Below are 27,506 nucleotides of genomic sequence, written 5' to 3'. Positions count from 1 at the left end.
TCTGAGGGAAAAAAAATCCCAAAAAAAAAAAAAAAAATCCAAAAAACAAACCCCCCAAGAATGACTTTGTGCAATTCCTGCCCCGATTCTCAGCTGAGGCAGCCGAGTCCCTGCAGTTTGTGTTTGTAAAAAAACACATTCAAAATAAAAATAAACCCAAAAAAGGAGCGAAGGCGGCGGCGGTGAGGGCGATCCAGCATCCGGGGTGGTTCTGGGGTGAAAAGGGGGGGGTTTGGGTCAATCTCAGCGCTGGGGGGGCTCAGGGGGGGTCAGGGGGTCTCGAAGCCCACGCGGAAGCCAGGCTGGGGGGGCACCACGGCGCCGTTCTGGCCCTGCACGCCGAAGCCGGGGGGCATCCAGGGGGGCGACGACTGGCTCTGCCTGGGGAGGGGAATAAATCATTAGAGACTGGTAAAATATCCTGTAGGGATTGTTGAACTAAATAAATATCACTTAGGGATTGCTAAACTAAATAAAAACTCTTTAGGGATTGCTAAAATATCATTTAGGGGTTGTTAAATTAAATAAAAACTCTTTAGGGGTTGCTAAAATATCATTTAAGGACTGCTAAAACAGCTGCACGCTGAACCCGGGGGCATCCAGGGGGTCGATGACTGGCTGTGCCTGGGGAGGGGAATAAATCATTAGAGACTGGTAAAATATCCTGTAGGGATTGTTAAACTAAATAAATATCATTTAGGGGTTGTTAAATTAAATAAAAACCCTTTAGGGATTGCTAAAATATCATTTAAGGGCTGCTAAAACAGCTGCACGCCGAACCCGGGGGCATCCAGGGGGGCGACGACTGGCTCTGCCTGGGGAGGGGAATAAATCATTAGAGACTGGTAAAATATCCTGTAGGGATTGTTAAAATATCATTCAGGGGTTGTTAAATTAAATAAAAACTCTTTAGGGGTTGCTAAAATATCATTTAAGGGCTACTAAAACAGCTGCACGCTGAACCCGGGGGCATCCAGGGGGGCGACGACTGGCTCTGCCTGGGGAGGGGAATAAATCATTAGAGACTGGTAAAATATCCTGTAGGGATTGTTAAACTAAATAAATATCATTTAGGGGTTGTTAAATTAAATAAAAACCCTTTAGGGGTTGCTAAAATATCATTTAGGGGTTGTTAAATTAAATAAAAACTCTTTAGGGATTGCTAAAATATCATTTAAGGGCTGCTAAAACAGCTGCATGCTGAACCCGGGGGCATCCAGGGGGGCGATGACTGGCTCTGCCTGGGGAGGGGAATAAATCATTAGAGACTGGTAAAATATCCTGTAGGGATTGCTAAAATATCATTTAGGGGTTGTGAAATTAAATAAAAACCCTTTAGGGATTGCTAAAATATCATTTAAGGGCTACTAAAACAGCTGCATGCCGAACTGGGGGGCATCCAGGGGGGCGATGACTGGCTCTGCCTGGGGAGGGGAATAAATCATTAGAGACTGGTAAAATATCCTGTAGGGATTGTTGAACTAAATAAATATCACTTAGGGATTGCTAAACTAAATAAAAACTCTTTAGGGATTGCTAAAATATCATTTAGGGGTTGTTAAATTAAATAAAAACTCTTTAGGGGTTGCTAAAATATCATTTAAGGGCTACTAAAACAGCAGCACGCTGAACCCGGGGGCATCCAGGGGGTCGATGACTGGCTCTGCCTGGGGAGGGGAATAAATTATTAGAGACTCGTAAAATATCCTGTAGGGATTGTTAAAATATCATTTAGGGGTTGTTAAATTAAATAAAAACTCTTTAGGGGTTGCTAAAATATCATTTAAGGACTGCTAAAACAGCTGCACGCTGAACCCGGGGGCATCCAGGGGGTCGATGACTGGCTGTGCCTGGGGAGGGGAATAAATCATTGGAGACTGGTAAAATATCCTGTAGGGATTGCTAAACTAAATAAAGATCACTTAGGGATTGCTAAACTAAATAAAAACCCTTTAGGGATTGCTAAAATATCATTTAGGGGTTGTTAAATTAAATAAAAACTCTTTAGGGATTGCTAAAATATCATTTAAGGGCTACTAAAACAGCTGCACGCTGAACCCGGGGGCATCCAGGGGGTCGATGACTGGCTGTGCCTGGGGAGGGGAATAAATCATTAGAGACTGGTAAAATATCCTGTAGGGATTGTTGAACTAAATAAATATCACTTAGGGATTGCTAAACTAAATAAAAACCCTTTAGGGATTGCTGAAATATCATTTAAGGGCTGCTAAAACAGCAGCACGCCGAACCCGGGGGCATCCAGGGGGTCGATGACTGGCTCTGCCTGGGGAGGGGAATAAATCATTAGAGACTGGTAAAATATCCTGTAGGGATTGTTAAAATATCATTTAGGCGTTGTTAAATTAAATAAAAACCCTTTAGGGGTTGCTAAAATATCATTTAAGGGCTGCTAAAACAGCTGCACGCTGAACCCGGGGGCATCCAGGGGGGCGATGACTGGCTCTGCCTGGGGAGGGGAATAAATCATTAGAGACTGGTAAAATATCCTGTAGGGATTGCTAAACTAAATGAAGATCACTTAGGGATTGCTAAACTAAATAAAAACCCTTTAGGGATTGCTGAAATATCCTTTAGGGATTGTTAAATTAAATAAAAACCCTTTAGGGATTGCTAAAAAAAGCTTGAAGACTGCGGGGAAAAGGGTTTGGGGGTGAAAAAAATCCTTTAGGGATTCCCCACCTCACTGGGATGTCCCCCCTGCTGTGGGATCAGTTTGGGATCAGTTTGGGATCAGAGGTGCCAGGACTCACCCAAAGCCCTGCTGGCTCCAGGCCTGGCCGTACACGCCGTAGGTGGGCACCTGCCATCCGTTGGGCACGTACTGGCCCAGCTGGGCACCGCCGTACCACTGCCCCCACTGCCCGTAGGCCGGCGGGTAGCTCAGCTGGCCCTGCGGCACACGGGCACCGTCAGCGACGGGCACGCACCGGGCATCCAGCAGCCAGCCATGGATCCATCATCAGCCAGCCATGGATCCATCATCCATCCATCCATCCATCCATCCATCCATCCATCCATCCATCCATCCATCATCCATCATCCATCCATCCATCCATCATCCATCATCCATCCATCCATCCATCCATCCATCCATCCATCATCCATCATCCATCCATCCATCATCCATCCATCCATCATCCATCCATCATCCATCCATCATCCATCCATCCATCCATCATCCATCCATCATCCATCCATCCATCATCCATCCATCCATCATCCATCCATCATCCATCCATCCATCATCCATCCATCCATCCATCATCCATCCATCCATCATCCATCCATCCATCATCCATCCATCCATCCATCCATCATCCATCCATCCATCATCCATCCATCATCCATCCATCATCCATCCATCCATCATCCATCCATCATCCATCCATCCATCATCCATCCATCCATCCATCATCCATCCATCCATCATCCATCCATCATCCATCCATCCATCCATCCATCCATCCATCCATCCATCATCCATCCATCCATCATCCATCCATCCATCCATCCATGCATCCATCCATCATCCTTCCATCCATCCATCCCTCCATCCATCATCCATCCATCATCCATCCATCCATCCATCATCCATCCATCCATCCATCATCCATCCATCATCCATCCATCATCCATCCATCCATCATCCATCCATCCATCCATCCATCCATCCATCATCCATCCATCCATCATCCATCCATCCATCATCCATCCATCCATCATCCATCCATCATCCATCCATCCATCCATCATCCATCCATCATCCATCCATCCATCATCCATCCATCCATCATCCATCCATCCATCCATCATCCATCCATCCATCATCCATCCATCCATCCATCCATCCATCCATCATCCATCCATCCATCCATCCATCCATCCATCCATCCATCATCCATCCATCATCCATCCATCCTCCATCCATCCATCCATCCTCCATCCATCCATCCATCATCCATCCATCATCCATCCATCCATCCATCCATCCATCCATCATCCATCCATCATCCATCCATCCATCCATCCATCCATCATCCATCCATCATCCATCCATCCATCATCCATCCATCCATCCATCCATCCATCCATCCATCCATCCATCCATCCATCCATCCATCATCCATCCAACCATCATCCATCCATCATCCATCCATCCATCCATCCCTTCCCAGCCAATCAGCAGAGGTTAATTAGCACCTCCCTCCATTCCCAGCCAATTAGCAGAGGCTAATTAGCACCTCCCTCCATTCCCAGCCAATCAGCAGAGGTTAATTAGCACCTCCCTCCATTCCCAGCCAATCAGCAGAGGTTAATTAGCACCTCCCTCCATTCCCAGCCAATCAGCAGAGGTTAATTAGCACCTCCCTCCCTCCATTCCCAGCCAATCAGCAGAGGTTAATTAGCACCTCCCTCCCTCCATTCCCAGCCAATCAGCAGAGGTTAATTAGCACCTCCCTCCCTCCATTCCCAGCCAATCAGCAGAGGTTAATTAGCACCTCCCTCCCTTCCCAGCCAATCAGCAGAGGTTAATTAGCACCTCCCTCCATTTCCAGCCAATCAGCAGAGGTTAATTAGCACCTCCCTCCCTTCCCAGCCAATCAGCAGAGGTTAATTAGCACCTCCCTCCATTCCCAGCCAATCAGCAGAGGTTAATTAGCACCTGCTGCACAGGGCTGGCCATGTCCGGGCTCTCCTTGCCCCAGTAGCATTTGACCACGTGGCCCTCGATGGTGGTGCCGTTGACGGAGACGATGGCGTGGGCGGCGCTCTCATGGGAACTGAACCTGGGGATGGGGGATTGATTGGTTGGTTGATTGATTGATTGATCGATCAACTGATTGATTGGGGTATTGACTGATTGGGGTATTGATTGGGATACTGATTGGGATATTGAAGGGATATTCATTGGGATACTGATTGGGATATTGAAGGGATATTTATTGGGATACTGATTGGGATATTGAAGGGATATTGACTGGGATACTGATTGAGAATATTGATTGGGGTATTGATTGGGATATTGATTAGGAATATTTATTGGGATATTTATTGGAAATATTTACTGGTAATATTTATTGGCAATATTAATTGGGATATTTATTGGAAATATTTACTGAGATATTTATTGGGAATATTTACTGGGATATTTATTGGAAATATTTATTGGGAATATTTTCTTGAGATATTTATTGGGAATATTTACTGACATATTTATTGGGATATTTATGGGGGATATATATGGGAAATATTTATTGTTAATATTTACTGCGAATATTTTCTTGAGATATTTATTTTAAATATTTATTTGGAATATTTATTGGTATATTCACTGGAAATATTTATTGGGATATTTATTAGAAATATTTACTGGAAATATTTACTGGGAAAATTTATTGGGATATTTATTGGGAATATTTACTGGTGATATTTATTGGGAATATTTATAGGGATATTTATTAGGAATATTTACTGAGATATTTATTGGGAATATTTATAGGGATATTTATTAGGAATATTTACTGAGATATTTACTGGGACTCCAATCCCACTCCCCCCTGGGAGCCCCCATTTTCCCCCACCTGACGAAGGAGTAGCCTTTGTCGGGGAACACGCGGATCTCCATGATCTGCCCGAAGGGGGAGAAGGTCTGGCGCATCAGCTGCTCTGGAGCAGGAAGGACGGACGGACAGACAGACAGACAGACAGGCAGCAGGTGAGGCACAGCCGGCAGCGTGGGCGGGGCTGGCGCGGTGGGCGGGGCCACACGTACCTGAGAGGCCCGAGGTGACGCCCCCGCAGTACACGGTGCAGTTGCTGGGGCTGGACTGAGTGACCACCTCGTCATAGCACAACTGCTTGGTGCTCGCTGCAAAACACGGGCTTGGGGTTTGCAGAGAGATTGGGGGTGGGGTTTGCAAAGGGCAGGGATGGGAACTGGGGGGCAATTCCAGTCCTGACTGAACAGGATCGTTGGGAATGACCTGCAAATCTCTACAGGGACAGCTCAGAGCCATTCCGGGGCCTGAAGGGGCCCCAGGAGAGCTCGGGGACAAGGGGTGGAGGGACAGGACACAGGGAATGGTTCAAACTGGGCAAAGGGAGATTTAAATGGGATTTTGGGATGGAATTCCCAGAGCAGCAGTGGCTGTCCTGGATCCCTGCTGGTGTGCAAGGCCAGGCTGGGCAGGGCTTGGAGCACCCTGGGACAGTGGAAGGTGTCCCTGTCATGGGGTGGGATGGGCTCTGAGGTCCTTCCCACCCCAGAACCTCAGGGATCCCCCATGCCAGGAGCTGCCAGGGCACAGGGTGGGCACCCACCCTCATAGGTGCTCTTGGGAGCTGGAGGTTTCCTGGTGGCCCAGTTGGTCCTGATCTGCCGGCCCCCGAGCCACTGGCCCCCCATCTGCTGGATGGCGTTCTCAGCGTCCTGCGGGGGACAGAGGGACAGACAAACCCCACTGACCCCACTGCTGGCACCCCTGCTGTGGGACAGGGCCATGGGGGTGACCCCAGTGCCCTCCTGAGTGATCCTGCAGTGTCCCCAACCCCTTCCCGTGGGACAGGGCCAGGGGAGTGACCCCAGTGCCCTCCTGAGTGATCCTGCAGTGTCCCCAACCCCTGCTGTGGGACAGGGCCAGGGGAGTGACCCCAGTGCCCTCCTGAGTGACCCTGCAGTGTCCCCAACCCCTTCCCGTGGGACAGGGCCAGGGGAGTGACCCCAGTGCCCTCCTGAGTGACCCTGCAGTGTCCCCAACCCCTTCCCATGGAACAGGGCCAGGGGAGTGACCCCAGTGCCCTCCTGAGTTTTTACCCATTTTTGAGGAAGGACCCAAAGATCTCTCACCCATTTGTTGAACAGGGAAATGAAGGGATTTTACCCATTTACTGAAGAGGGAAATAAGGGTTTTCACCATTTTTGAGGAAAGAAACAAAGATCTCTCACCCATTTGTTGAAGAAGGAGACGAAGCCGTAGCCCTTGGACTTGCCCGTGGCCATGTCCTTGACCACCCGTGCGTCCCTAAAGCACAAAGGGAACCTTTAAAATCTGATTTATTTGCCATCATATTCCACCTGCTCATTGCAAATGCTCCATAGAAATGATAGAAAACAAAAATAAAAATGCAGGAATTGAAAGGCATGTGTTGCCTGTTAAGTGAATTCTTTAATTCTCAGGTCAATTTGTTACCCCATTTTTGGGCAGCTGTAAATTTTGATGGGAGAGCAAACCAGGTGGGATAAAAGCTCCGCTGTGTGAGCAGAGCTGTCCCTGCAGTGCCACAGTGTCACACACTGACACAAAGCTGTCCCCAACCTGAGCTGCCCCACAAAAACACTCACGAGATTCTTCCGAAGGGAGCAAAGGCTGCTTTGATGTCCTCAGTGGTGATCTCAGGGCTCAGGTCCCCCACAAAGACGTGGAAATGGTCTTTGGGGGAAAACAGAAAGGAGGTTCAGCGGTTGAAGACGCCCTCTGAGCAGAACAGAGGGAAAAACACTCTTCTTAAAAAAACTCTTTATTAAAACTCAGCTGTCATTAAAAATTCATTATTAAAAATCAGGCACTGGTGGGGTTTAGCCACACCAGCCTGAAATTCCAATAATTTCCCGACAGAAACTGCTGGGAGTGATGGAACCTTCTGGATGCTCCTTGAGGGAGATGCTCAATGTGCCTCAGAACTCCAGAATGAGACATTTTGGGTTTTAATTCCCAACTGCCCACAGATTAGCACCAAATCCCTTCCTGACGCTACAGGGAAATGGAAGAGAATTTAAAGGAATTTTTCCACAAAAGTTCAATGGAAAACAAACAAAAAATCCCAAACTCAGCTTCAGGAACACCCTGGAGATCCACAATTTGATGTTTAAGAAATTACAATTACCTTGTGAACGCTGTGTGATGGCAAAGATCAGATTTGCCCTGAAGTTTAATTAACACAAACACAATCAACAATTAGGATTCCAACGCAAACCATCCCCACAGAGCTCTGTGTGCTGCGTTTCTGTCTCACACCTGGCTCAGGTGACACTTACTGCTGGTGTCTTTCTTCTGGCTGCTGGGGGTGGTGGCCCAGTTCACTTTGACCTCCTGCAAATGGCAACCACACATCAGGTTTGGCAAATCCCAAAAAGCTCAGACACCTCCAGCGCTCAAATCTGACCCTACAGGGCAAGGCTGGGGGGCAAACTCGAGTTTAAGATATTTTTCTGGGGAGGGGGTTTGTTCTTAAATTAACAAGGCTAGATTAACTGCTCTGGGAGGGTTCACTTGGAGAAAGGAAAGCTCCAGGGAGAGCTTCCAGAACATTCCAGGGCCTGAAGGGGATCCAGGAGAGCTGCAGAGGGACTGGGGACAGGGGATGGAGGGACAGGACACAGGGAATGGCTTCAAATGTCCCAAGGGTGATTGTGAACAGGATGGGGACAGACTCTGATCAGTGTGCCCGGTGACAGGGCAGGGACTGAAAGATGGGAAGCTCCACCTGAATATGAGGAAAAGAAGGAAAATATGAGGGAAAAGATGAAGGAAAACTTTCCTTGGAGGGCTGGAGCAGGCTGTGGGAGCTCCTTCTCAGCACACATCAAAACCCTGCTGGGCTCTGCCCTTGCACTGCTCTGAATGAGCTTTGGCAGGAGATCATCTCCAGAGGGGCCTTACAGCCCAGCCATGGAATTGTGTGATTGTGCTCCCAGCTGCACATCCCCAGCTCCACCTTCCTCCCAATGCTCTGAGCTCCTCCTCCCAACAACCTGAACTTCCCCTCCCAACACCCTGAACTGCTTCCAAAATCCTGAACTCCTCCAACACCCTGAACTCCTCCAACACCCTGAACTCCTTCCAAAATCCTGAACTCCTCCAACACCCTGAACTGCTTCCAAAATCCTGAACTCCTCCAACACCCTGAACTCCTTCTCCCAATGCTCTGAACTCCTCCAACACCCTGAACTCCTTCCAAAATCCTGAACTCCTCCAACACCCTGAATTCCTTCTCCCAATGCTCTGAACTCCTCCAACACCCTGAACTCCTTCTCCCAATGCTCTGAACTCCTCCTATACCCAGAATTTCTCCTCCCAAGGCTCTGAACTCCTCCCAAAATCCTGAATTTCTTCCAACTCTCTGAACTGCTCCCAACACCCTGAACTCCTGTTCTGAGCCCTGTCCCACTGAGATCTCTGCCCCAAAGGCAGAATCCCCCATTTGCAGCAGGAGCCCTCCTCTCCCAGCAGGATCTGCCCCTGGGTGCCCCCAGCCCCTGGCACAGCCTCTCCCAGCAGGATTGCCCCTGGCACACACTCACCAGGAGCAGGGCAGCTTACCTTACCCATTATCTTCCTGCCGTTCATGGCAGCCAGCGCTGCGGCCGCGTGCCGGTGCTCGTAGAACTCCACGAAGCAGTAGGGATCATTGCCAGCTGTCTGAGACAGGACAGGGGCTGGCATTGGGGACCTGGGCTGGGGTTGGGGACTTGAGCTGGGATTGGGGGCACTGAGATGGGATTGGGGACCTGAGCTGGGACTGGGGACACTGAGCTGGGATTGGGGACCTGAGCTGGGACTGGGGACACTGAGATGGGATTGGGGACCTGAGCTGGGACTGGGGACACTGAGCTGGGATTGGGGGACCTGAGCTGGGATTGGGGACTCTGAGCTGGGATTGGGGCACTGAGCTGGGATTGGGGACACTGAGCTGGGATTGGGGGCACTGAGCTGGGATTGGGGACACTGAGCTGGGATTGGGGGCACTGAGCTGGGATTGGGGACATTAACCTGAGATTAGGGACACTGAGCCAGGACTGGAGAGACAAACCAGGCATCAGGGACTCACACCTGGGATTAGGGACACTGACCCAAGATTAGGGACTCAAACCCAGAACAAGAGACACTAATCCAGTATTAGGGGCACAAACCCAGGATTAGGGACACTGACCCAGGATTAGGGACAAAACCCCAGGATTAGGGACACAAAGCCAGGCTCTGGTTGCTCTGCTCAGCCTCTGACTGCTGACACCTCAACAGCTCCACCTGGACACGTTTTCTGACCCTACAGGGACTAACAACGCTCTCAGAGCTTTCAATTCTGCTTTAGAAAGGGAAAATTATGGCAAAGACCTTTTCAAACCTCATTTGCAATCCCCTCCTGATTTAATGAGGGGATTCACTGTCCCTCTCCATGCCCACCCATCCCTAAATTCCCCACCAGGTACATCCAGAAACGAAGCCAAACCATGCCCAGGTTTATTCCAGGTGCTGTTCCCTGAGCACAGGCACAGCCTGGAGGCAGCACCCTGAGGGGAGCAGGGGGATCAGAGGATTGGGGCTCTTACATCCATGATCATCTTGCAGTTCTTGCAGGGCCCGATCTGGCTGAAGAGCTGCAGGATCAGAGCCTCGGTCACGTCCCTGGAGAGGTTCCCCACGTACCTGAGGGACAAACACAGAGAGGGACAGGGATGTGGGACATGCTGGAGCCTGGAGAGGGGCTTGGGAGCAGGGATGGAGTGATGGGAAAAGGGGGAATGGCCTCCCACTGCTGAGGGCTGGGTGAGGTGGACACTGGGATGGAACTCCCAGAGGAGAATCCCTGGGAATGTCCAAGGCCAGGCTGGACAGGGCTCGGAGCACCCTGGGACAGTGGGAGGTGACCCTGCCCATGGCAGGGGGTGGCACTGGGCAGGTTCATGTCCCTTCCCACCCAAACCAATCCAGGATTCCATGGCTCCATGAAGTTGACCTTCCAAACTGATTTCCCAGGTCAGAGTCCAGTTCCCATATCCCTACACTGATTCATTTCCCAGTACAGAAACTCCAGTTCCCATATCCCTGTACTGAATTCCCAGTACAGAAACTCCAGTTCCCATATCCCTGTACTGAATTCCCAGTACAGAAACTCCAGTTCCCATATCCCTACACTGAATTCCCAGTATAGAAACTCCAGTTCCCATATCCCTGTACTGAATTCCCAGTACAGAAACTCCAGTTCCCATATCCCTACACTGAATTCCCAGTACAGAAACTCCAGTTCCCATATCCCTACACTGAATTCCCAGTACAGAAACTCCAGTTCCCATATCCCTGTACTGAATTCCCAGTACAGAAACTCCAGTTCCCATATCCCTACACTGAATTCCCAGTACAGAATTCCAATTCCCATATTACTACTACAATTTCCCAGAACAGAAATTCCAGCTCTCATACTCTTACACCTATTGATCTCCCAGTACAGGAACTCCAGTTCCCATATTTCTATTATGATTTCCCAGTACAGAAGTTCCAGCTCCCCTATCCCTACCCCCCCATCCCTGCCCCAGCAGCTCAGGCTGCTGTTTTTCCACATTTCCCACAACATTTGGATGGTTCTCCCCAAAGCCCTGAGGTTTTGGAAGCCCCAGATGTGCCTGGAACGTGCTGGAGTGCAGGGCTCAGCCTCTGCAGCACAACCACAGCTCAAACCCCCACTCCCACCTGGGGCTGTGGCTCCCTCACCCACCAAGGCCCAGGGGTGGCTGTTTTGTTGTTTTGTTGGTGTTGTTGTGCCCAAATCGTGGGATTTTTATAAAAAGCCCAGTGAGAAACCTCAGCCCTCGAGGTGCAGCCACAGTTCCTGCACAGGAATGTTCTGTGGGAAAAACCTCAGCCCAGGAATCGTGGCCAAAGGGCAGCCCTGGAACCACCCTGGTGCACCTGCAGTGCCCCCAGAGGGGCAGAAAACAGCCAGCAGCACATCCAGGATCCGTTTGTGCTCCAGGCTTTGGTTATGGGGGAAGGAGACACAGTTCTGTCAGGAATGGCTCATCCAGGAGCTCTGTGCTAATTATTAAAGCAACTTTTAGGCAGGAGGCAGGATTGGGTTTTAAAAACCCTTTACAGGCTTTGTTTCCTCAGAATGGTAAAACAAGGAGGGATCGGAGCACCTCATTAAGGCAATTAAATTAACAGCAGGGCATTCTCCCCCCAGCAAGTCCAGCTGAGAGGGGGCTCCGAGAGGCTGAACACCCAACCTGAGCTGCACTTTCTGCTCCTTCCCAACCCCACCTATGGCACCAGCTGGTGACAATTCCCTGTATGACCCCAGAGAGCCTCAGGGAGGGAGTGACAGAAATCCCAGCCTGGATTTGCTGAGCCCTGGGCTGTTTCAAGGCAGCACTCGGTGATCCTGCAGCTCTTTTGTGATGTTCTGTGTGTGCCAGCAGCTGCACATGCTCCAGGACAGGGACCTGCATTCCTTGGCACCACACATCCGAGCCTTGGGATGGGGAAAACACCTTCCCAGACAAACACACCAACACTGTGTGTGCAGAGGCAGGAATAGCTCCCAAAATGTGGGAAAACAGCGGGATTGGAAAGCAGGGAGTGCTCAGGACAGCTGGGGTGAGGCACGTCGGGGTCCTGCTGTCCTGTGGGCACTCAGCAGTCCCAGGGCACAACAATCCCTCAGCTTGGAATGATTCCCTCCTTCCCTCCCTGCCACACTGCTGAACAAGGCTTCTGGGGGTGGGATGGCAACAGTGGGGCCTGATTCCCCTGATCCAAACAGGGGAAAGCTACTCCAGTAACACCTGCCTGAGAGAAGGAGGGGAACAGCCCAGGTGAGCACAGCAGTCAGGTTCTGCAGCACCTTTTGCTAAAATCCAACCTAAACCTCCCCTGGCGTGGCTTCTTAACTCCTAATTCACTCTGTGGGAAGCAACAGGTTCAGAGAGTGCTTTGAACACTGGGACAAGCCCTGGATTCATGGGCACTGCCTGGTCATTCCTAGGGAGCTGCTGAGCAGGCCAGGGGGCTGCAGCTGTGTGCCAAGGCCAAAATCCAGCCAGTCACTCACAAAACCCTTCATGAATCACACAGAGTGACAGGATCCTCACCAGGAATGGTTTAGGATGGAAGGGACTCAGATCATCCCAGTTCAATGCCCTGCCAGGGGCTGGGATAGACAAGGGAGGGGGGCACACACACCTTAGAGCCCCTTCCCTCCAGATGTGCGCAGATGTACCAGGGAGGGGGCACCTTCCACACTGCCTTCCCTCCGGGTGTGACCTGGCACGGACTGCGGAGAGCGGCCCACATATTCCAGACCCCCTTTCTATCCAGGAGAAGGAGGGACACACCTTCCTGGCCGCTTTTCCCTCCGGGTGTGAGCTGGCATGGACTGGCAAGGGGCACACACCTTGCAGACCCCTTTTCTCTCCACATGTGAGTTGGGACGTACAGGGGAAGGGACACACAGCTTCCACACAGCCCTGGCCCTCCAGGTGTGAGCTGGAGGCCCAGGGGAACGCCCGGAGCGGAGGGCAGGCCGGCGGTGCCCAGCACTGGCACCGGGGAAAGGGCAGCAATACCGCGGGAGCCGGGCTCCGTCGCTGCCGGAGGGGGCCGGCCGCCCCTCAGCCCCGCAGCACTGCGGGCGGCCGAGGCTCCGCGGCGGAGCCCTGAGGGGCCCCGATCGTGAGGCGACCCCGGGCCGCCCCTCCCCGCGGAGCCGGGAACAATAGGCGGTCTCGCCCCCTCCCCACTCACAGGGTCTTGGGCATTTCATCCTCCATGGCGCCGCCGCCGCCCGCCCCGGCTCTTCCCGCCCGCCGGGGCGGCCCCGTGAGCCCTGGGCAGCCCGGGCAGCCCGAGCGGCGCCGGCCCTGCCGGCGGACGGTCCCGCGGCGGCTCCTCGCAAGATGGCGGCGGGCGGGCGGGCTGAGGGGCCGGGGGGGGCGGGGGCGGGAACGCGCGTGCGCGGGGAGAGCGCGGGAACGGCGCGGGGACGCGCGGCAGCTCCGCGCATGCGCGGCCGTGAGGGTAAGGCGAGAAAAGTGGTGAAAAGTGATTTAAAATAAAGGCGTTAAAAGTAAAAGGGGTGAGAAATGAAGGGATTTAAAAGGCGTTGAAAATAAAAGGGTGAGAAATGAAGGGATTTAAAATAAAGGGCTTAAAAATAAAAGCGTTGAAAGCGCTTAAAAGCGGGGTGATAAGGTGCTAGCGGACACAGGGAACGGGGGCATCAGACCAGAGAAATGGCAATAAAGGTGGGAAAATAAAGGTGTTGAAAGAAAGAAATTTAAAATTTAAAAAGTAAAAAGAAAATAAATAAAAGGAGTTAAAACCGCGTTGGAAAGGGGTATGCGCGTAAGGGACATGCGGGCACCAAGAATAGGGCCAGCAGGGCTGGGAAATAAGGGTATTAAAAGTAAAGGAGATAAAGGCGTTAAAATAGAAGTGTCTAAAATGGAGGAGTTTAAAATTACAGGATTAAATATGAAAGAATTGAAAGTAAAGTCGTGGTGAAAAGGGACAGGTGGGCATCGGGAATGAGGCAATGAGGTGGGGAAATAAAGTTTATAAAATACAGGGACTAAAAGAAAGATTACTAAAATAAAGTAATTAAAATAAATTATAAACATTTAATAATTAGAGGAACTAAACATGAGGATTTAAAAATTAAAAAATCAAAGGAAAAGGGATTAAAAGCAGTGTGAAAAAGTTCATGTAGGGACCAGCAACAGAGGCCAGGGGCAGGAGAGAATAAAAATAAGCGAGTTAGAATAAAGTAGGTGAAATAAATGAGTTTAAAAGAAAAGGGTTTAAACGAAAATAATTTAAAACCAAGGCATTAAAATAAAATAATTAAAAGCAAAGAGATTTTAAAAAAGGGATTAAAAGCAGAGCGAAAAGGTACATGTGGGCACCGAGAAAGGGGCACCTTCTGCAAGGGCGGGAAAATGAAAATAAAGGAGTTAAATGAACATAATTAAAAGTAAAGGCAGTAAAAGACTGTACTTTGAAATTCAGATTAAAATAAGTAAATGAAACGTAAAAGATCTGTGCGCCGCCCGGGAATCGAACCCGGGTCGCAAGAATGGGAATCTTGCATGATACCACTACACCAGCGGCGCGGTTGAGAAGCGGGGACTCTCCGTGTCCTTGATGATCCCGCTGTCCGCAGCCGGCCAGAGCTGCGCTCCCGGCCCGCCCATCGCCCTCTGCCCTTCCCCGCCGCCATGCCGGGCCTCGGCCGCCTCCTGACGCTCCTGCTAGGCGCTCTCTGCCCGCTCGCCCTCAGCCTCCGCCATGGGCCCTCCAAGATCGGTGCGAACGGGGACACAGCGGGCTGAGGGGAGGCGGTTGTGTGAGGGACCGGAAATTTGGGAGGGATCTGTGAGGGGAAAGCTCAGGGGGAGCTCTTAAGGGGATCTGTCAGAGGCGCTGTGAGGGGGATCCCTTGAAGGCATTTGGAGGGGAAAACTGTGAGGGGATCTGTGAGGGCGCAGGGTACCAGTGGGACCCTTTGAGGGGATCTGTGAGGAAGGAGTGAGACTTTATGGGACTTTGAGAGGATCTGTAATGAGAGGACATGAGGGCACCTATGTGGGTCAGGGAGTATGGGGGACATGTTCCGTGAGGGATCTGAAGTGGGGGAATCCATGAGGGATCTGTGTCGGGTCAGGGAGGTTGGGAGGGGGCTGCGAGGAAGGTGCAAGGGGGGACCCCATGAAGGTCAGCGGGGGCCTGTGAGGGGATCTTTGAGGGGCAGGGGATATGAGATGGGTTCCTTTGAGGGGATTGGGGTGAGGAGGCCATGAGGGATCTGTGAAGGGGCTCCCTTGAGGGGATCTCTCATGCAGGGGCCTGTGAGGGGGGTGTGTGAGGGGGGGGTTCATGGGGCTGTGAAGGTGACCGTGCCCCCTTCTCGCAGCCGTGGTGGGCGGCGGGATCGGCGGCTCGGCCGCCGCGTATTTCCTGCGGCAGAAGTTCGGCCGCAGCGTGCAGCTGCACGTGCTGGAGAAGGCAGCGCTGGGCGGCCGGCTGGACACGCTGGACGTGGAGGGGGCCAGCTACGAGGCAGGGGGGTCCGTGATCCACCCCCTCAACCTGCACATGAAGCATTTTGTCCAGGAGCTGGGTGAGCATGGACACCCCACCTTGGTGTTTCCCAGTCCCAAAATTGTGCCTTGATCCGAAAATGATCCCCCTGGGTGCTCTGGGTCCCACTCTGCTGGGGGACATCCCCTTGGAAGCCCCTTATCCACCCCCAGTAGTCCCCCATATCCTTCCCCAATAGTTCCTGTTCTTTTGCCAATATCCCCCCATATACTTCCCTATTAATCACCTTTGTCCAACATCTCTCACTCACAGGACACTTTCCTTCCCAAATAGCCCACCATGATTTCCCCCATGCCCCTTGTGGTACCCCAGCCCCACTCCAGGCAAAGGAAACACACATCCCAGTGGGAATGGTTTCACCCCTGTCTACAGGTGACCCACTTATGGCATCATAAAGGCCCCAAAATCACCTCCAATCACTCCCTGGCCTGTGATCAAGGGCTAATTCCCCTTTCCACACTTTGGCACTCCAGTCACTCACCCATATCAGCATGTAGCCAGCTTATCTCTAGGCAGTTATAAGTGAGGTAGAATAGCTCTGCCTTTCCCAGAATTACCTTTTTCTGTCCTTTTCCCAAAGGCCTCTCGGTCGCCTCACCCCAGGGCAGCCTTGCAGGCATTTACAATGGGGAGGAATTTGTGTTTGAGGAGAGCAGCTGGTCCTTCATCAACCTCCTCAAGCTGCTGTGGCACTATGGGCTCAACCCCCTGCGCATGTCCATGTGGGTGGAGGACATCCTGGACAAGTTCATGAGGTGGGCTGGGGTCCTGAAGGGGAAAAATTGGGAAAGGGACATTAGGGACACCTCATGCCATGGGACACCTTGCTCTGTCCCTGGTGGCTCCAAGCTCCGTCCTTGGGCACTTCCAGGGGTGGTGCAGCCGCTCCATCCTCATAAAAGTCCCCAATCTGGAACCTGAACCTGCCCTCTTGAGCCTCCTTGTCCTGCGGTCCCCCAGAGCCACCCCGTGAGCTCCCCGCGGGTGCCAGGGCCAGAGCTCACTGACAGGACAATCCCTGTGGGCACCGACAGGATCTACCGGTACCAGATGCACGACTACGCCTTCAGCAGCAACGAGCGCCTGCTGCACGCCCTGGGCGGCGACGACTTCGCGCGGCTGCTGAACCAGAGCATCGACGAGGCCATGCAGAAAGCAGGCTTCTCCCAGAAATTCATCAACCATGTGGTGTGTCCTGCCATGAGGGTGAATTACGGCCAAGGGGTCGCCATCCCTGGCTTTGTAGGTGAGTGTTTGAGGGAGCCTCCCATCCTGGGTGTGGAGAATGGATTGGAAGAGAACAGAGATGGTTCTGTGGGCAGCCTTGTCCTTGATGAGCTGGCAGCTGTACTAATTACCAAAGAATGGAAGCAGCCTTGCCCTGGACAGGTCACCAGCCTGCCCAGTGAGGATGTGTGGTATAAAAGAGTGGGTTGGGCAGCGGTGAGGAAGAGGAAGGAGGAAGAGAGAAGGGGAAGAGAGGAGTCAGTGTTGCGTGGTGCTGCCCATTTACAGAAAAAAAATGGAAGTTTACTGTAAAGGATAATAAAGGGCTGGTGCTGGCCACATCTTCAGCATCAGTCATTTCAGCCCACTGTCAATGGGGAAAGGTTTGGAAGTTTTATTGAAGTATAATAAAAGGCTGATGCTAGCCACTATCTTGGCTGTCAGTTGTTCAAGTCCAGCAGCAATGGGGAAAATCATCTGGGTCCACCAACAATTGGTGCCCCATGTGAGGAGTGCCAAAAGCTACACCACCCATCCTGGATGTTGGGTTCCTGCTCCCTGGGCTCCCAGCTCTGTGTCCCAAAGGGACATTTAATGCCCCCAGTTTTGCAGTTTGTTTTTCCAGTGTTTCCCTGCTGACAGAGGCGGTTTCCTTGCAGGTGCTGTGTCCCTGGCCGGGGTGCAGTCGGGCCTTTGGTCTGTGAAAGGGGGGAACAAACTCGTGTGCTCCGGCCTCATCTACTCCTCCAAGGCCGAGGTTATCCCGGGAACAGTCGTGTCCATAGAGCCAAAAACCAGACACCAGCGTGGTGGTGAGTGGGGCTGGAGTTCCCTTCAGGAGGGAGGGGATGGTGACACTGGAGAACTCGGCGCCTTCTGAGTGTCTAAGTGAAAATTCCTGCCTGGGAGGCTGGGGAGGGGCTGGGATGGGATTCCCAGAGCTGTTGCCTGGAAGTGTCCAAGGCCAGATTGGATGGAGCTTGGAGCAGCCTGGTACAGTGGAATGTGTCCCTGCCATGGAACTGGATGGGCTTTAGGATCCCTTCCAGTCCAACCCATTCCATGAAAACAGGGCTCCAAACCCAGCTGCACAAATTGATGAACCCAAATGTTGGGATGCCAGGGACAGTTGGGATTCCTCCCAGCAGGGTCAGGATAACCGAGCTGCTCTCCACAGGGGATGTGGTGAAGCTCTACGAGGTCACCTACAACACGTCCTCGGGGCTCACAGGGGACACCTACGACATCGTGGTCATCGCGGCGCCGCTCGGCCGCAAGATGGCCAACATCACCTTCCGCAACTTCGACCCTCCCATCCCGGAATTCCCCAATCCCTACCACCAGACCGTCACCACCCTGGTGCACGGGCGCTTGAACACCTCCTTCTTTGGCTACCAGGACCCCCAGGCCTTTCCCTTTGGGGCCATTTTCACCACGGACAACCCCAAACTGTTCATCAACAGCCTGGGTGTGGTGTCCCCCGTGGGTGACACGGGCACGGGCGAGACGCTGCCGCTGCCCTCGGCCGTCTGGAAGGTGTTTTCCAACGAGGAGCTCAGCAAGGAGCAGCTCAGTTTGCTCTTCTCCTCCTACGACTCGGTGAAGGTGAAGCCGTGGCTGGCGTATCCCCAGTACAGCGCTCCCGAGAGGTTTCCCCCCATCGTGCTGCACGAGCGGCTCTACTACCTGAACGGGCTGGAGCGCGCCGCCAGCGCCATGGAGATGAGCGCCATCGCCGCCCGCAACGCCGCCCTGCTCGCCTTCCACCGCTGGCACGGCCACGGCGCCAGCGTCGACCAGGAGGACCTGCACGAGAGGCTCAAAACGGAGCTCTGACACGCCCCCGGGGCTTAATTAACGCTAACGAACTCTGTGCTGCGCCCCTCCTAGGAGGTGTTCCGTAGGATCGTGGGATCCTTAGGATTGGAGGGTCTTAGATCACAATGACCCTCAAGATGCCATAATTAACTCTAATGAACTTTGCCCCTCCAAGGAGGTGTTTCATAGGATCGTGGGATCCTTAAGACTGGAAGATCTTCAAGACCATCAAGATCTTCAAAAACGTCAAGACCTTCAAGATGCTGTAATAAACTCTAATGAACTCCATACTTTGCTCCTCCAAGGAGGAGTTTCATAGGATCAGGGGATCCTTAAGGTTGGATGAGTTTCAAGAAGATCAAGACCTTCAGGATCATCAAAACCTTCAAGACCTTCTAGATCCTCAAGACCCTCAAGTCCAACCATCAACCCAACTGTGTTCACCGCTAATGGTTTTCTCAAGTGCCACGTCCATGTGTTTTGGAAACTTTCAGGGATTCTGACTCTGCCACAGCCTAGGCTGGACAACTCTTCCTTCCATGACAAAATTCCTCCCAGTATCTCATCTTGATGTCCCCCAGTGCCACCTGGAGGCTGTGTGGCCAGCTCAGGAGGGAACAGGAGCAGTGAAGCCTTCCCAAGTAAGCCGGGACAATTTTTCCTGCCAAAGAAAAATTCCTCAGGGAGAAGATGAGCTGCTGGGAGCTGCCAAAGTGGGTGGGAAAGAGGAAAAAACACCAATATCCATCACTGTGTTCAGGTATGAAGGAGTTAATAAAGAATTGTTAAGTGTCCATGTTTTGAAAGAGAAAACCACCAAAAATAGCACAAATTTAATACCTACTCCCATAAATGAAAAGGTTTTCCATGAGTTTTCCCAGGGTTGGGAGCAGAATTAACACCCAGCTGCCAAAAATTGATATGAGAAAGGCTTGAGTTAGGTCAACCATTACAAAACTGATTTAATAACAAAACCAAAATAATTGTTCACTCCTGGGCGGCATTGTGGACGAGGGAATGGAAGCGGTGGGTGGGGATTTGGGGTTTTCCAGGGGTTTATACTCGTTCCAAAGCTTCCAGCATGATGATGCTGTTCCCTCGGATCACCTGCAACGGGGAAGGTGAGAGCTGTTACCTCTGATTGAAAGTAACAGCTTGTTTCAGTTTGTTTCCCCAAAAATCCCTGAAAATTTGCCTGCAATTCCCCCACAAGGATGAAACCAGATGGATCTCCCATTCCTGTTCCTCACCAAACCTCCTGCTCATTCCACACACAGCTCCACCAGTGCTCCCAGTGCCTTTAGCACCCCACTCCCAGTACACCCAGTACTCCCAGTGTCCTCAGCACCCCAATCCCAGTACTCCCAGTGCACTCAGCACCCCCATCCCAGTACACCCAGTACTCTCAGTGCCTTCAGCACCCCAATCCCAGTGCTCCCAGTGCCTTCAGCACCCCACTCCCAGTGTCCTCAGCACCCCAATCCCAGTGCTCCCAGTGCCTTCAGCACCCCCATCCCAGTACTCCCAGTGTCCTCAGCACCCCAATCCCAGTACTCCCAGTGCTCTCAGCACCCCCATCCCAGTGCTCCCAGTGCCCTCAGCACCCCAATCCCAGTACTCCCAGTACTCCCAGTGCCCTCAGCACCCCCATCCCAGTGCTCCCAGTGCCCTCAGCACCCCGCTCCCAGTGTCCTCAGCACCCCACTCCCAGTGCTCCCAGTGCTCTCAGCACCCCAATCCCAGTATTCCCAGTACTCCCAGTGCCCTCAGCACCCCAATCCCAGTACTCCCAGTGCTCTCAGCACCCCAATCCCAGTATTCCCAGTACTCCCAGTGCCCTCAGCACCCCCATCCCAGTGCTCCCAGTGCCCTCAGCACCCCGCTCCCAGTGTCCTCAGCACCCCACTCCCAGTGCTCCCAGTGCTCTCAGCACCCCAATCCCAGTATTCCCACTACTCCCAGTGCCCTCAGCACCCCAATCCCAGTACTCCCAGTGCTCCTAGTGCTCTCAGCACCCCCATCCCAGTGCTCCCAGTGTCCTCAGCACCCCAATCCCAGTACTCCCAGTGTCCTCAGCACCCCAATCCCAGTACTCCCAGTGCTCCCAGTGCCCTCAGCACCCCAATCCCAGTATTCCCAGTACTCCCAGTGCCCTCAGCACCCCAATCCCAGTACTCCCAGTGCTCCCAGTGTCCTCAGCACCCCGCTCCCAGTGCTCCCAGTGCCCTCACCACCATGCCGATGTTGTTCTGCTGCCCGCCCGCCGCCATCTCCACACACTCGTCGATCACCAGGTTCATGAAGGGGTCGAAGCCCCGCAGGATGCCCTGCACGTGCCGGCCGCCGTTCAGCTTCACTGCGGGAACGCAGGGGTTAAAGGGGGACGGTTCCCAAAATGGGAGAGTTCCCAAAACGGGACTGTTTGCCCCCAAATCTGCAGCTTGGAATGAGCGGGACCCGCAGGGGGTGAATGGGAAGGAAGGACTGAGCACAACCCATAATGAGATAAGGGGAAAAGAATGAATTTTCAACTCATTTTATAGTTAAGTTAATGAATTACGGCTTAATGAGCGAATTAGAATTTTAATTAATGAGCTGCAAGGTTTGAAATCCATCAGGGATGTTGCAGGGGGCAGACCCGAGTGCCAGCCCCAGCAGCCGGGACCCCCTCCCTGGGCTCTGTGAGGGGTGCGCGGGGGTCCCCAAAACCGGGCCCTGCTGGGGGGCGGGCGGGGATCCCCGGGCACCGTGAGGGGAGCGGGCTGGGGTCGCGGGCAGAGGATCGGGGTGGGATCAGTTCCAGAACTCACACGACAGCTTCTTGTCCATGAACCTGCAACGAGAAGGCAGCGGGTGAGCACCGGCTGGTGGGGACGGGGCAGGAGCCCCCCGCCATTATCCCCTCACGAACCGCCCCCTCCCGCCGCCATTGCAGCGGAGCACCGGCCAGCGGCGGAACGCGCCGTTCCGGTGCCCGCTTCCCCCACACCGTGCCCGGCTCCCCTCGCCCCCCGGTGCAGCCCCGGCCCCTCCGGACGCACTTTTTCAGCTCGGGCGGGTGCGCTTTGCTCATGGCGCCCGCAGCCCCCGGCCCGTCTCTGCCGCGCTGCCGCGCTCTGACGTCACCGCGCCGTGCGTCTCTCCGCGCCAGCCAATGGCGGGGCTCGGGGCGCTACCGCACTCACCCGAGTAGCGGCGCAGCCAGGGGAAGGCAGCGGGGCGCAAAGGGGGGGAAGCAGGGGGCGGTGAGGGGAGTGCGCGGCTACACGGGGAGGTACGGCGGCATGGCCCCCACGGCGTGCGGCGCGCGTGCGCGCATGTTGTGTGTGAGTCTGCCTTTGTACATGTGTGTCCACATGTGCACACGTGTGTGTGTGAAATGTTCACATGTGCGCAGGGTCTTGGGCATTTCATCCTCCATGGCGGCGGCGCCGCCCTCTTTGGCTGTTGCCGTCCGCCGGTGCTGCCGCGTGAGCCCTGGGCAGCCCGAGGGACGCCGGCTCCTCGCAAGATGGCGGCGGCGGGCGGCCGGAGGGGCCGGGGGAGCGGGAAAATTAAAGCAATGGACTTAAACTGAATTAATTAAAAGTAGATGAAGTAAAAGAAAGGACTTTGGAATTCAGGATAAAAGGACGCATTTCGTAATTCTGGATAACAATTCAGAGGGACACAAAAGGTCCGTGCGCCCCCTGGAATCGAACCCGCTCCCGGTCCGCCCATCGCCCTCTGCCCTTCCCCGCCGCCATGCCGGGCCTCGGCAGTGTCTTGCCGCTGCTGCTGCTCGCCGCGCTCTGCCCACCCGCCCTCAGCCTCCGCCATGGGCCCTCCAAGATCGGTGCGAACGGGGATAGAGCGGGCCATGGCCGCGGGATCAGGGGAGGCGGTTGTGTGACGGAGGGCGGCTGTCAGGGACGGGGAACTGGGGCAGGGATCTGTGAGGGGAAAGCTCAGGGGAGATCTCTTAAGGAGATCTGTCAGATCTGTCACAGGCGCGGTGAAGGGGTGTCCCTTGAAGGGATGAGGGGATCTGGGAGGAGCAGGGGGTGCCCCTGGGATCCTTTCAGGGGATCCGTGAGGATAAGGGAGAATTCCTTGAGGGACATTGAAGGGATCTGTCATGGGAGGCCCCTGAGGGGACCTATGTGGGTCAGGGAGTATGGGGGGTGTCCCATGAGGGATCTAAAGTGGGGGGAACAGTGAGGGATCTGTGGGGGTCAGGGAAAGGTGAGCAGAGGATCCTTTGAGGGGATCTGTGAGGAAGGTGCAATGGGGGACCCCTCAAGGTCCTTGAAGGTCAAGGGGAGCCTGTGAGGGGACCATCAAGGGCCAGGGGATATGGAGGGGGCTCCTTCGAGGGGATTGGGGTGGCGAGGCCATGACGGGTGTGTGAGAGAATTCCCCAGAGGGGATCTGTCATGCAGGGGTCCGTGAGGGATCTGTAAGGGGGCTCCCTTGATGGAATAAGGGTGGTGGGTCCTTGAGGGGTCTGTGAGGGGTTCCTGTGAGGGGATTGGGGTGGGGAGCCCATGAGGGGCCTGTGAGGGGGGTGTGTGAGGGGGGGGTTCATGGGGCTGTGAAGGTGACCGTGCCCCCTTCTCGCAGCCGTGGTGGGCGGCGGGATCGGCGGCTCGGCCGCCGCGTATTTCCTGCGGCAGAAGTTCGGCCGCAGCGTGCAGCTGCACGTGCTGGAGAAGGCAGCGCTGGGCGGCCGGCTGGACACGCTGGACGTGGAGGGGGCCAGCTACGAGGCAGGGGGGTCCGTGATCCACCCCCTCAACCTGCACATGAAGCATTTTGTCCAGGAGCTGGGTGAGCATGGACACCCCACCTTGGTGTTTCCCAGTCCCAAAAGTGTGCCTTGATCCGAAAATGATCCCCCTGGGTGCTGTGGGTCCCACTCTGCTGGGGGACATCCCTCAAAAGAACAAGGCTTGGTAGCTCCTTATCCACCTCCAGTAGTCCCCAATATCCTTCCCCAATAGTTCCTGTTCTTTTGCCAATATTCCCCCATTTACTTCCCTAGTAATCACCTTTGTCCAATATCCCCCACTCACAGGACACTTTCCTTCCCAAATAGCCCATCACCTCCCCCATGCCCCACTCCAGGAAAAGGAAACCCACATCCCAGTGGGAATGGTTTCACCTCTGTCCATATGTGACCTCCTTATGGCATCATAAAGGTCCAAAAACCACCTCCAATCACTCCCTGACTAATTCCCCTTTCCACACTTTGGCACTCCAATTTTCAATCACTCATTCTTATCAGCACGAAGCCAGGTTATCTGAGGAAGTTGTAACTCAGGTGGAATAGCTCTGCCTTTGCCTAAATTACCTTTTTCTGTCATTTTCCCAAAGGCCTTTCAGCCAACACACTCCCGGGCGGCCCCTCAGGTGTTTATAACGGGGAGGAATTTGTGTTTGAGGAGAGCAGCTGGTCCTTCATCAACCGCCCCAAGCTGCTGTGGCACTATGGGCTCAACCCCCTGCGCATGTCCATGTGGGTGGAGGACATCCTGGACAAGTTCATGAGGTGGGCTGGGGTCCTGAAGGGGAAAAATTGGGAAAGGGACATTAGGGACACCTCATGCCATGGGACACCTTGCTCTGTCCCTGGTGGCTCCAAGCTCCGTCCTTGGGCACTTCCAGGGGTGGTGCAGCCGCTCCATCCTCATAAAAGTCCCCAATCTGGAACCTGAACCTGCCCTCTTGAGCCTCCTTGTCCTGCGGTCCCCCAGAGCCACCCCGTGAGCTCCCCGCGGGTGCCAGGGCCAGAGCTCATTGACAGGACAATCCCTGTGGGCACCGACAGGATCTACCGGTACCAGATGCACGACTACGCCTTCAGCAGCAACGAGCGCCTGCTGCACGCCCTGGGCGGCGACGACTTCGCGCGGCTGCTGAACCAGAGCATCGACGAGGCCATGCAGAAAGCAGGCTTCTCCCAGAAATTCATCAACCACGTGGTGTGTCCCATCATGAGGTTTGCTTATGGCCAAGGGGTCACCGTCAATGGCTTTGTTGGTGAGTGTGTGGAGGAGCCTCCCATCCTGGCTGTTGGGTTCCTGCTCTCTGGCTCCCAGCTCTGTGTCCCAAAGGGACATTAATCCCCCCAGTTTTGCAGTTTGTTTTTCCAGTGTTTCCCTGCTCTGACAGAGGTGATTTCCTTGCAGGTGCTCTCCTTTCAGCCTGGCTGGAGTCAGGCCTTTGGTCTGTGAAAGGGGGGAACAAACTCGTGTGCTCCGGCCTCATCTACTCCTCCAAGGCCGAGGTTATCCCGGGAACAGTCGTGTCCATAGAGCCAAAAACCAGACACCAGCGTGGTGGTGAGTGGGGCTGGAGTTCCCTTCAGTGGGGAGGGGATGGTGACACTGGAGAGCAATCTTGGCCCCATGGAGGGTTTCAAAATGAACATTCCTCCCTGGGGTGCTGGCATGGGATTCCCAGAGGAGCTGTGGCTGTCCCTGCATCCCCAGAAGTGTCCAAGGTCAGACTGGGTGGGCTTAGAGCAAGCTGGGATAGAGGAATGTGTCTCTGCCATGGAACTGGATGGGCTTCAGGATCCCTTCCAATCCAAAACCTTCCATGAAAACAGGGCTCCAAACCCAGCTGCACAAATTGATGAACCCAAATGTTGGGATGCCAGGGACAGTTGGGATTCCCTCCCAGCAGGGTCAGGATAACCGAGCTGCTCTCCACAGGGGATGTGGTGAAGCTCTACGAGGTCACCTACAACACGTCCTCGGGGCTCACAGGGGACACCTACGACATCGTGGTCATCGCGGCGCCGCTCGGCCGCAAGATGGCCAACATCACCTTCCGCAACTTCGACCCTCCCATCCCGGAATTCCCCAATCCCTTCCAGCAGATCTTCACCACCCTGGTGCACGGGCGCTTGAACACCTCCTTCTTTGGCTACCAGGACCCCCAGGATTTTCATCTTGGAGCCGTTTTCACTACGGACAATCCCAAACTGTTCTTCAACAGCGTGAACCTGGAGCCCCCCGTGGGTGACACGGGCACGGGCGAGACGCTGCCGCTGCCCTCGGCCGTCTGGAAGGTGTTTTCCAACGAGGAGCTCAGCAAGGAGCAGCTCAGTTTGCTCTTCTCCTCCTACGACTCGGTGAAGGTGAAGCCGTGGCTGGCGTATCCCCAGTACAGCGCTCCCGAGAGGTTTCCCCCCATCGTGCTGCACGAGCGGCTCTACTACCTGAACGGGCTGGAGCGCGCCGCCAGCGCCATGGAGATGAGCGCCATCGCCGCCCGCAACGCCGCCCTGCTCGCCTTCCACCGCTGGCACGGCCACGGCGCCAGCGTCGACCAGGAGGACCTGCACGAGAGGCTCAAAACGGAGCTCTGACACGCCCCCGGGGCTTAATTAACGCTAACGAACTCTGTGCTGCGCCCCTCCTAGGAGGTGTTCCGTAGGATCGTGGGATCCTTAGGATTGGAGGGTCTTCAAGAACATCATGACCTTCAACATCTTCACGAACATCAAGACCTTCAAGATGCTGCAATTAACACTAATCAACTCTATAGTTTGCCCCTCCAAGGAGGTGTTTCATAGGATCATGGGATCCTTAGGATTGGAAGGTCTTCAAGAACATCATGACCTCCAAGAACATCAAGACCTTCAAGACCATCAAGATGCCATAATTAACACTAATGAACTCAGTGCTTCACCCCTCCTAGGAGGTGTTTCATAGGATCATGGGATCCTTAAGGTCGGATGAGTTTCAAGACCTTCAAAACCATCAAGAACATCAAAACCTTCTAGACCTTCAGGATCACCAAGATCTTCAAGATCTCCAAGAATGATCAAAACTTTCAAGGCCATTAGGATCTTCAAGACCCTCAAAAACATCAAAACCTTCACAACCATCAAGAGTCTCGAAGTTGTTAGGACCTTCAAGTCCAACCATCAACCCAACCACGTTCACCATTAACGATCTCCTCAAGTGCCGCGTCCACGCGTTGTTTGGACACTTCCAAGGGTTGATGACTCTGCCACAGCCTAGGCTGGACAAGCCTTCCTTCCATGACAAAATTCCTCCCAATATCTCATCTTGACCTCCCCTGGTGCCACCTGGAAGCTCTTTGGCCAGCTCAGGAGGGAACAGGAGCAGTGAAGCGTTCCCAACTAAGCCGGGACATTTTCTCACACAAACTCCTCGAAGACCTTGATTTATCCTTGTCTGAGATTAGGGAATTCATGAAAAATGCCATATTGACCCCAAAAGTGCCCTCCAGCTGGGAATATCAACTCCCTGGCTGTCCATCCCTCTGCCCCAACTTTTCCTGCCAATTAATTTTTCCTCAGGGTGGAAACTGGGGGGAATGGGGTGGTGGGAGCTGCCAAAATGGGTGGGAAAGAGGAAGAACCACCAATATCCATCACTGTGTTCAGGTATGAAGCTAATAAAGAATTTAACAATGTCCATGTTTTGAAGGAGAAAACCACCTAAAATAGCACAAATTTAACATTCACATCAATAAATTAAAGTTTTCCTTGAGTTTTCCCAGTGTTGGGAGTGGAATTAACACCCAGCTACCAAAAACTGGTGCGAGAAA

The 27,506-nt window shown here is 53.5% G+C and overlaps 4 protein-coding genes and 1 non-coding gene across 6 annotated transcripts; 2 read left to right on the top strand and 3 right to left on the bottom strand.

Moving 5' to 3' along the window:
- Nucleotides 1-157: 157 nt before the first annotated feature.
- On the bottom strand, nucleotides 158-13,692 carry TIA1 (TIA1 cytotoxic granule associated RNA binding protein). Of its 2 annotated transcripts, XM_058820153.1 has the most exons (13): nucleotides 13,539-13,692; nucleotides 10,349-10,445; nucleotides 9,347-9,440; nucleotides 8,057-8,111; nucleotides 7,906-7,943; nucleotides 7,364-7,451; nucleotides 6,968-7,043; nucleotides 6,343-6,451; nucleotides 5,795-5,890; nucleotides 5,604-5,688; nucleotides 4,685-4,808; nucleotides 2,772-2,911; nucleotides 158-381 (listed from the first exon to the last, which is right to left on the bottom strand). In XM_058820153.1, the coding sequence occupies exons 1-13, from the start codon at nucleotides 13,562-13,564 to the stop codon at nucleotides 270-272; spliced, it is 1,140 nt and encodes a 379-aa protein (XP_058676136.1). In that variant the 5' UTR covers nucleotides 13,565-13,692; the 3' UTR covers nucleotides 158-269. The 2 variants fall into 2 exon arrangements, with proteins under 2 accessions (XP_058676136.1, XP_058676137.1); XM_058820154.1 differs by lacking the exon at nucleotides 7,906-7,943 and having other exon boundaries at nucleotides 9,342-9,440.
- A 1,142-nt stretch (nucleotides 13,693-14,834) lies between these two features.
- Nucleotides 14,835-14,905, bottom strand: TRNAG-CCC (transfer RNA glycine (anticodon CCC)). Its single transcript has one exon. It is a non-coding gene; the product is annotated as a tRNA-Gly (tRNA).
- A 105-nt stretch (nucleotides 14,906-15,010) lies between these two features.
- Nucleotides 15,011-19,750, top strand: PCYOX1 (prenylcysteine oxidase 1). Its single transcript, XM_058820109.1, has 6 exons — nucleotides 15,011-15,098; nucleotides 15,706-15,912; nucleotides 16,474-16,648; nucleotides 16,928-17,139; nucleotides 17,780-17,932; nucleotides 18,298-19,750. Exons 1-6 carry the CDS (start codon nucleotides 15,011-15,013, stop codon nucleotides 18,954-18,956), a joined length of 1,494 nt encoding a protein of 497 aa, XP_058676092.1. The 3' UTR covers nucleotides 18,957-19,750.
- A 125-nt stretch (nucleotides 19,751-19,875) lies between these two features.
- SNRPG (small nuclear ribonucleoprotein polypeptide G) lies at nucleotides 19,876-22,056 on the bottom strand. Its single transcript, XM_058820113.1, has 4 exons — nucleotides 21,980-22,056; nucleotides 21,749-21,771; nucleotides 21,170-21,294; nucleotides 19,876-20,045 (listed from the first exon to the last, which is right to left on the bottom strand). Exons 1-4 carry the CDS (start codon nucleotides 22,009-22,011, stop codon nucleotides 19,995-19,997), a joined length of 231 nt encoding a protein of 76 aa, XP_058676096.1. The 5' UTR covers nucleotides 22,012-22,056; the 3' UTR covers nucleotides 19,876-19,994.
- Nucleotides 22,057-22,491: 435 nt separating this feature from the next.
- Nucleotides 22,492-27,441, top strand: LOC131568180 (prenylcysteine oxidase 1-like). Its single transcript, XM_058820108.1, has 6 exons — nucleotides 22,492-22,773; nucleotides 23,541-23,747; nucleotides 24,294-24,468; nucleotides 24,748-24,959; nucleotides 25,109-25,261; nucleotides 25,637-27,441. The coding sequence occupies exons 1-6, from the start codon at nucleotides 22,683-22,685 to the stop codon at nucleotides 26,293-26,295; spliced, it is 1,497 nt and encodes a 498-aa protein (XP_058676091.1). The 5' UTR covers nucleotides 22,492-22,682; the 3' UTR covers nucleotides 26,296-27,441.
- The last annotated feature ends 65 nt before the right edge of the window (nucleotides 27,442-27,506 follow it).

This window comes from Ammospiza caudacuta, chromosome 26 (genome assembly GCF_027887145.1).
Source record: "Ammospiza caudacuta isolate bAmmCau1 chromosome 26, bAmmCau1.pri, whole genome shotgun sequence".
Taxonomy (NCBI): Eukaryota; Metazoa; Chordata; class Aves; order Passeriformes; family Passerellidae; genus Ammospiza; species Ammospiza caudacuta.
Note: the sequence above shows the minus strand (reverse complement) of the source record. Positions and strands in the feature narration are given on the sequence as shown.

Excerpts from the sequence above, each read along its gene's own strand:
- LOC131568180 (XM_058820108.1), top strand. The coding sequence starts at position 22,683 with ATGCCGGGCCTCGGCAGTGTCTTGCCGCTGCTGCTGCTCGCCGCGCTC. Across the intron at positions 22,774-23,540 it reads CCATGGGCCCTCCAAGATCG|CCGTGGTGGGCGGCGGGATC; the intron begins GTGCGAACGGGG and ends CCCTTCTCGCAG. Across the intron at positions 24,960-25,108 it reads CACCGTCAATGGCTTTGTTG|GTGCTCTCCTTTCAGCCTGG; the intron begins GTGAGTGTGTGG and ends ATTTCCTTGCAG.
- TIA1 (XM_058820153.1), bottom strand. The coding sequence starts at position 13,564 with ATGGAGGATGAAATGCCCAAGACCCT. Across the intron at positions 7,044-7,363 it reads GCTCCCTTCGGAAGAATCTC|GGACGCACGGGTGGTCAAGG; the intron begins GTGAGTGTTTTT and ends TTTGTGCTTTAG. Across the intron at positions 2,912-4,684 it reads TGGCCAGCCCTGTGCAGCAG|GGCCAGCTGAGCTACCCGCC; the intron begins GTGCTAATTAAC and ends CGTGTGCCGCAG.
- PCYOX1 (XM_058820109.1), top strand. The coding sequence starts at position 15,011 with ATGCCGGGCCTCGGCCGCCTCCTGACGCTCCTGCTAGGCGCTCTCTGC. Across the intron at positions 15,099-15,705 it reads CCATGGGCCCTCCAAGATCG|CCGTGGTGGGCGGCGGGATC; the intron begins GTGCGAACGGGG and ends CCCTTCTCGCAG. Across the intron at positions 17,933-18,297 it reads AACCAGACACCAGCGTGGTG|GGGATGTGGTGAAGCTCTAC; the intron begins GTGAGTGGGGCT and ends TGCTCTCCACAG.
- SNRPG (XM_058820113.1), bottom strand. The coding sequence starts at position 22,011 with ATGAGCAAAGCGCACCCGCCCGAGCTGAAAAA. Across the intron at positions 21,772-21,979 it reads CACCCGCCCGAGCTGAAAAA|GTTCATGGACAAGAAGCTGT; the intron begins GTGCGTCCGGAG and ends TTCTCGTTGCAG. Across the intron at positions 21,295-21,748 it reads CATGGACAAGAAGCTGTCGT|TGAAGCTGAACGGCGGCCGG; the intron begins GTGAGTTCTGGA and ends GCGTTCCCGCAG.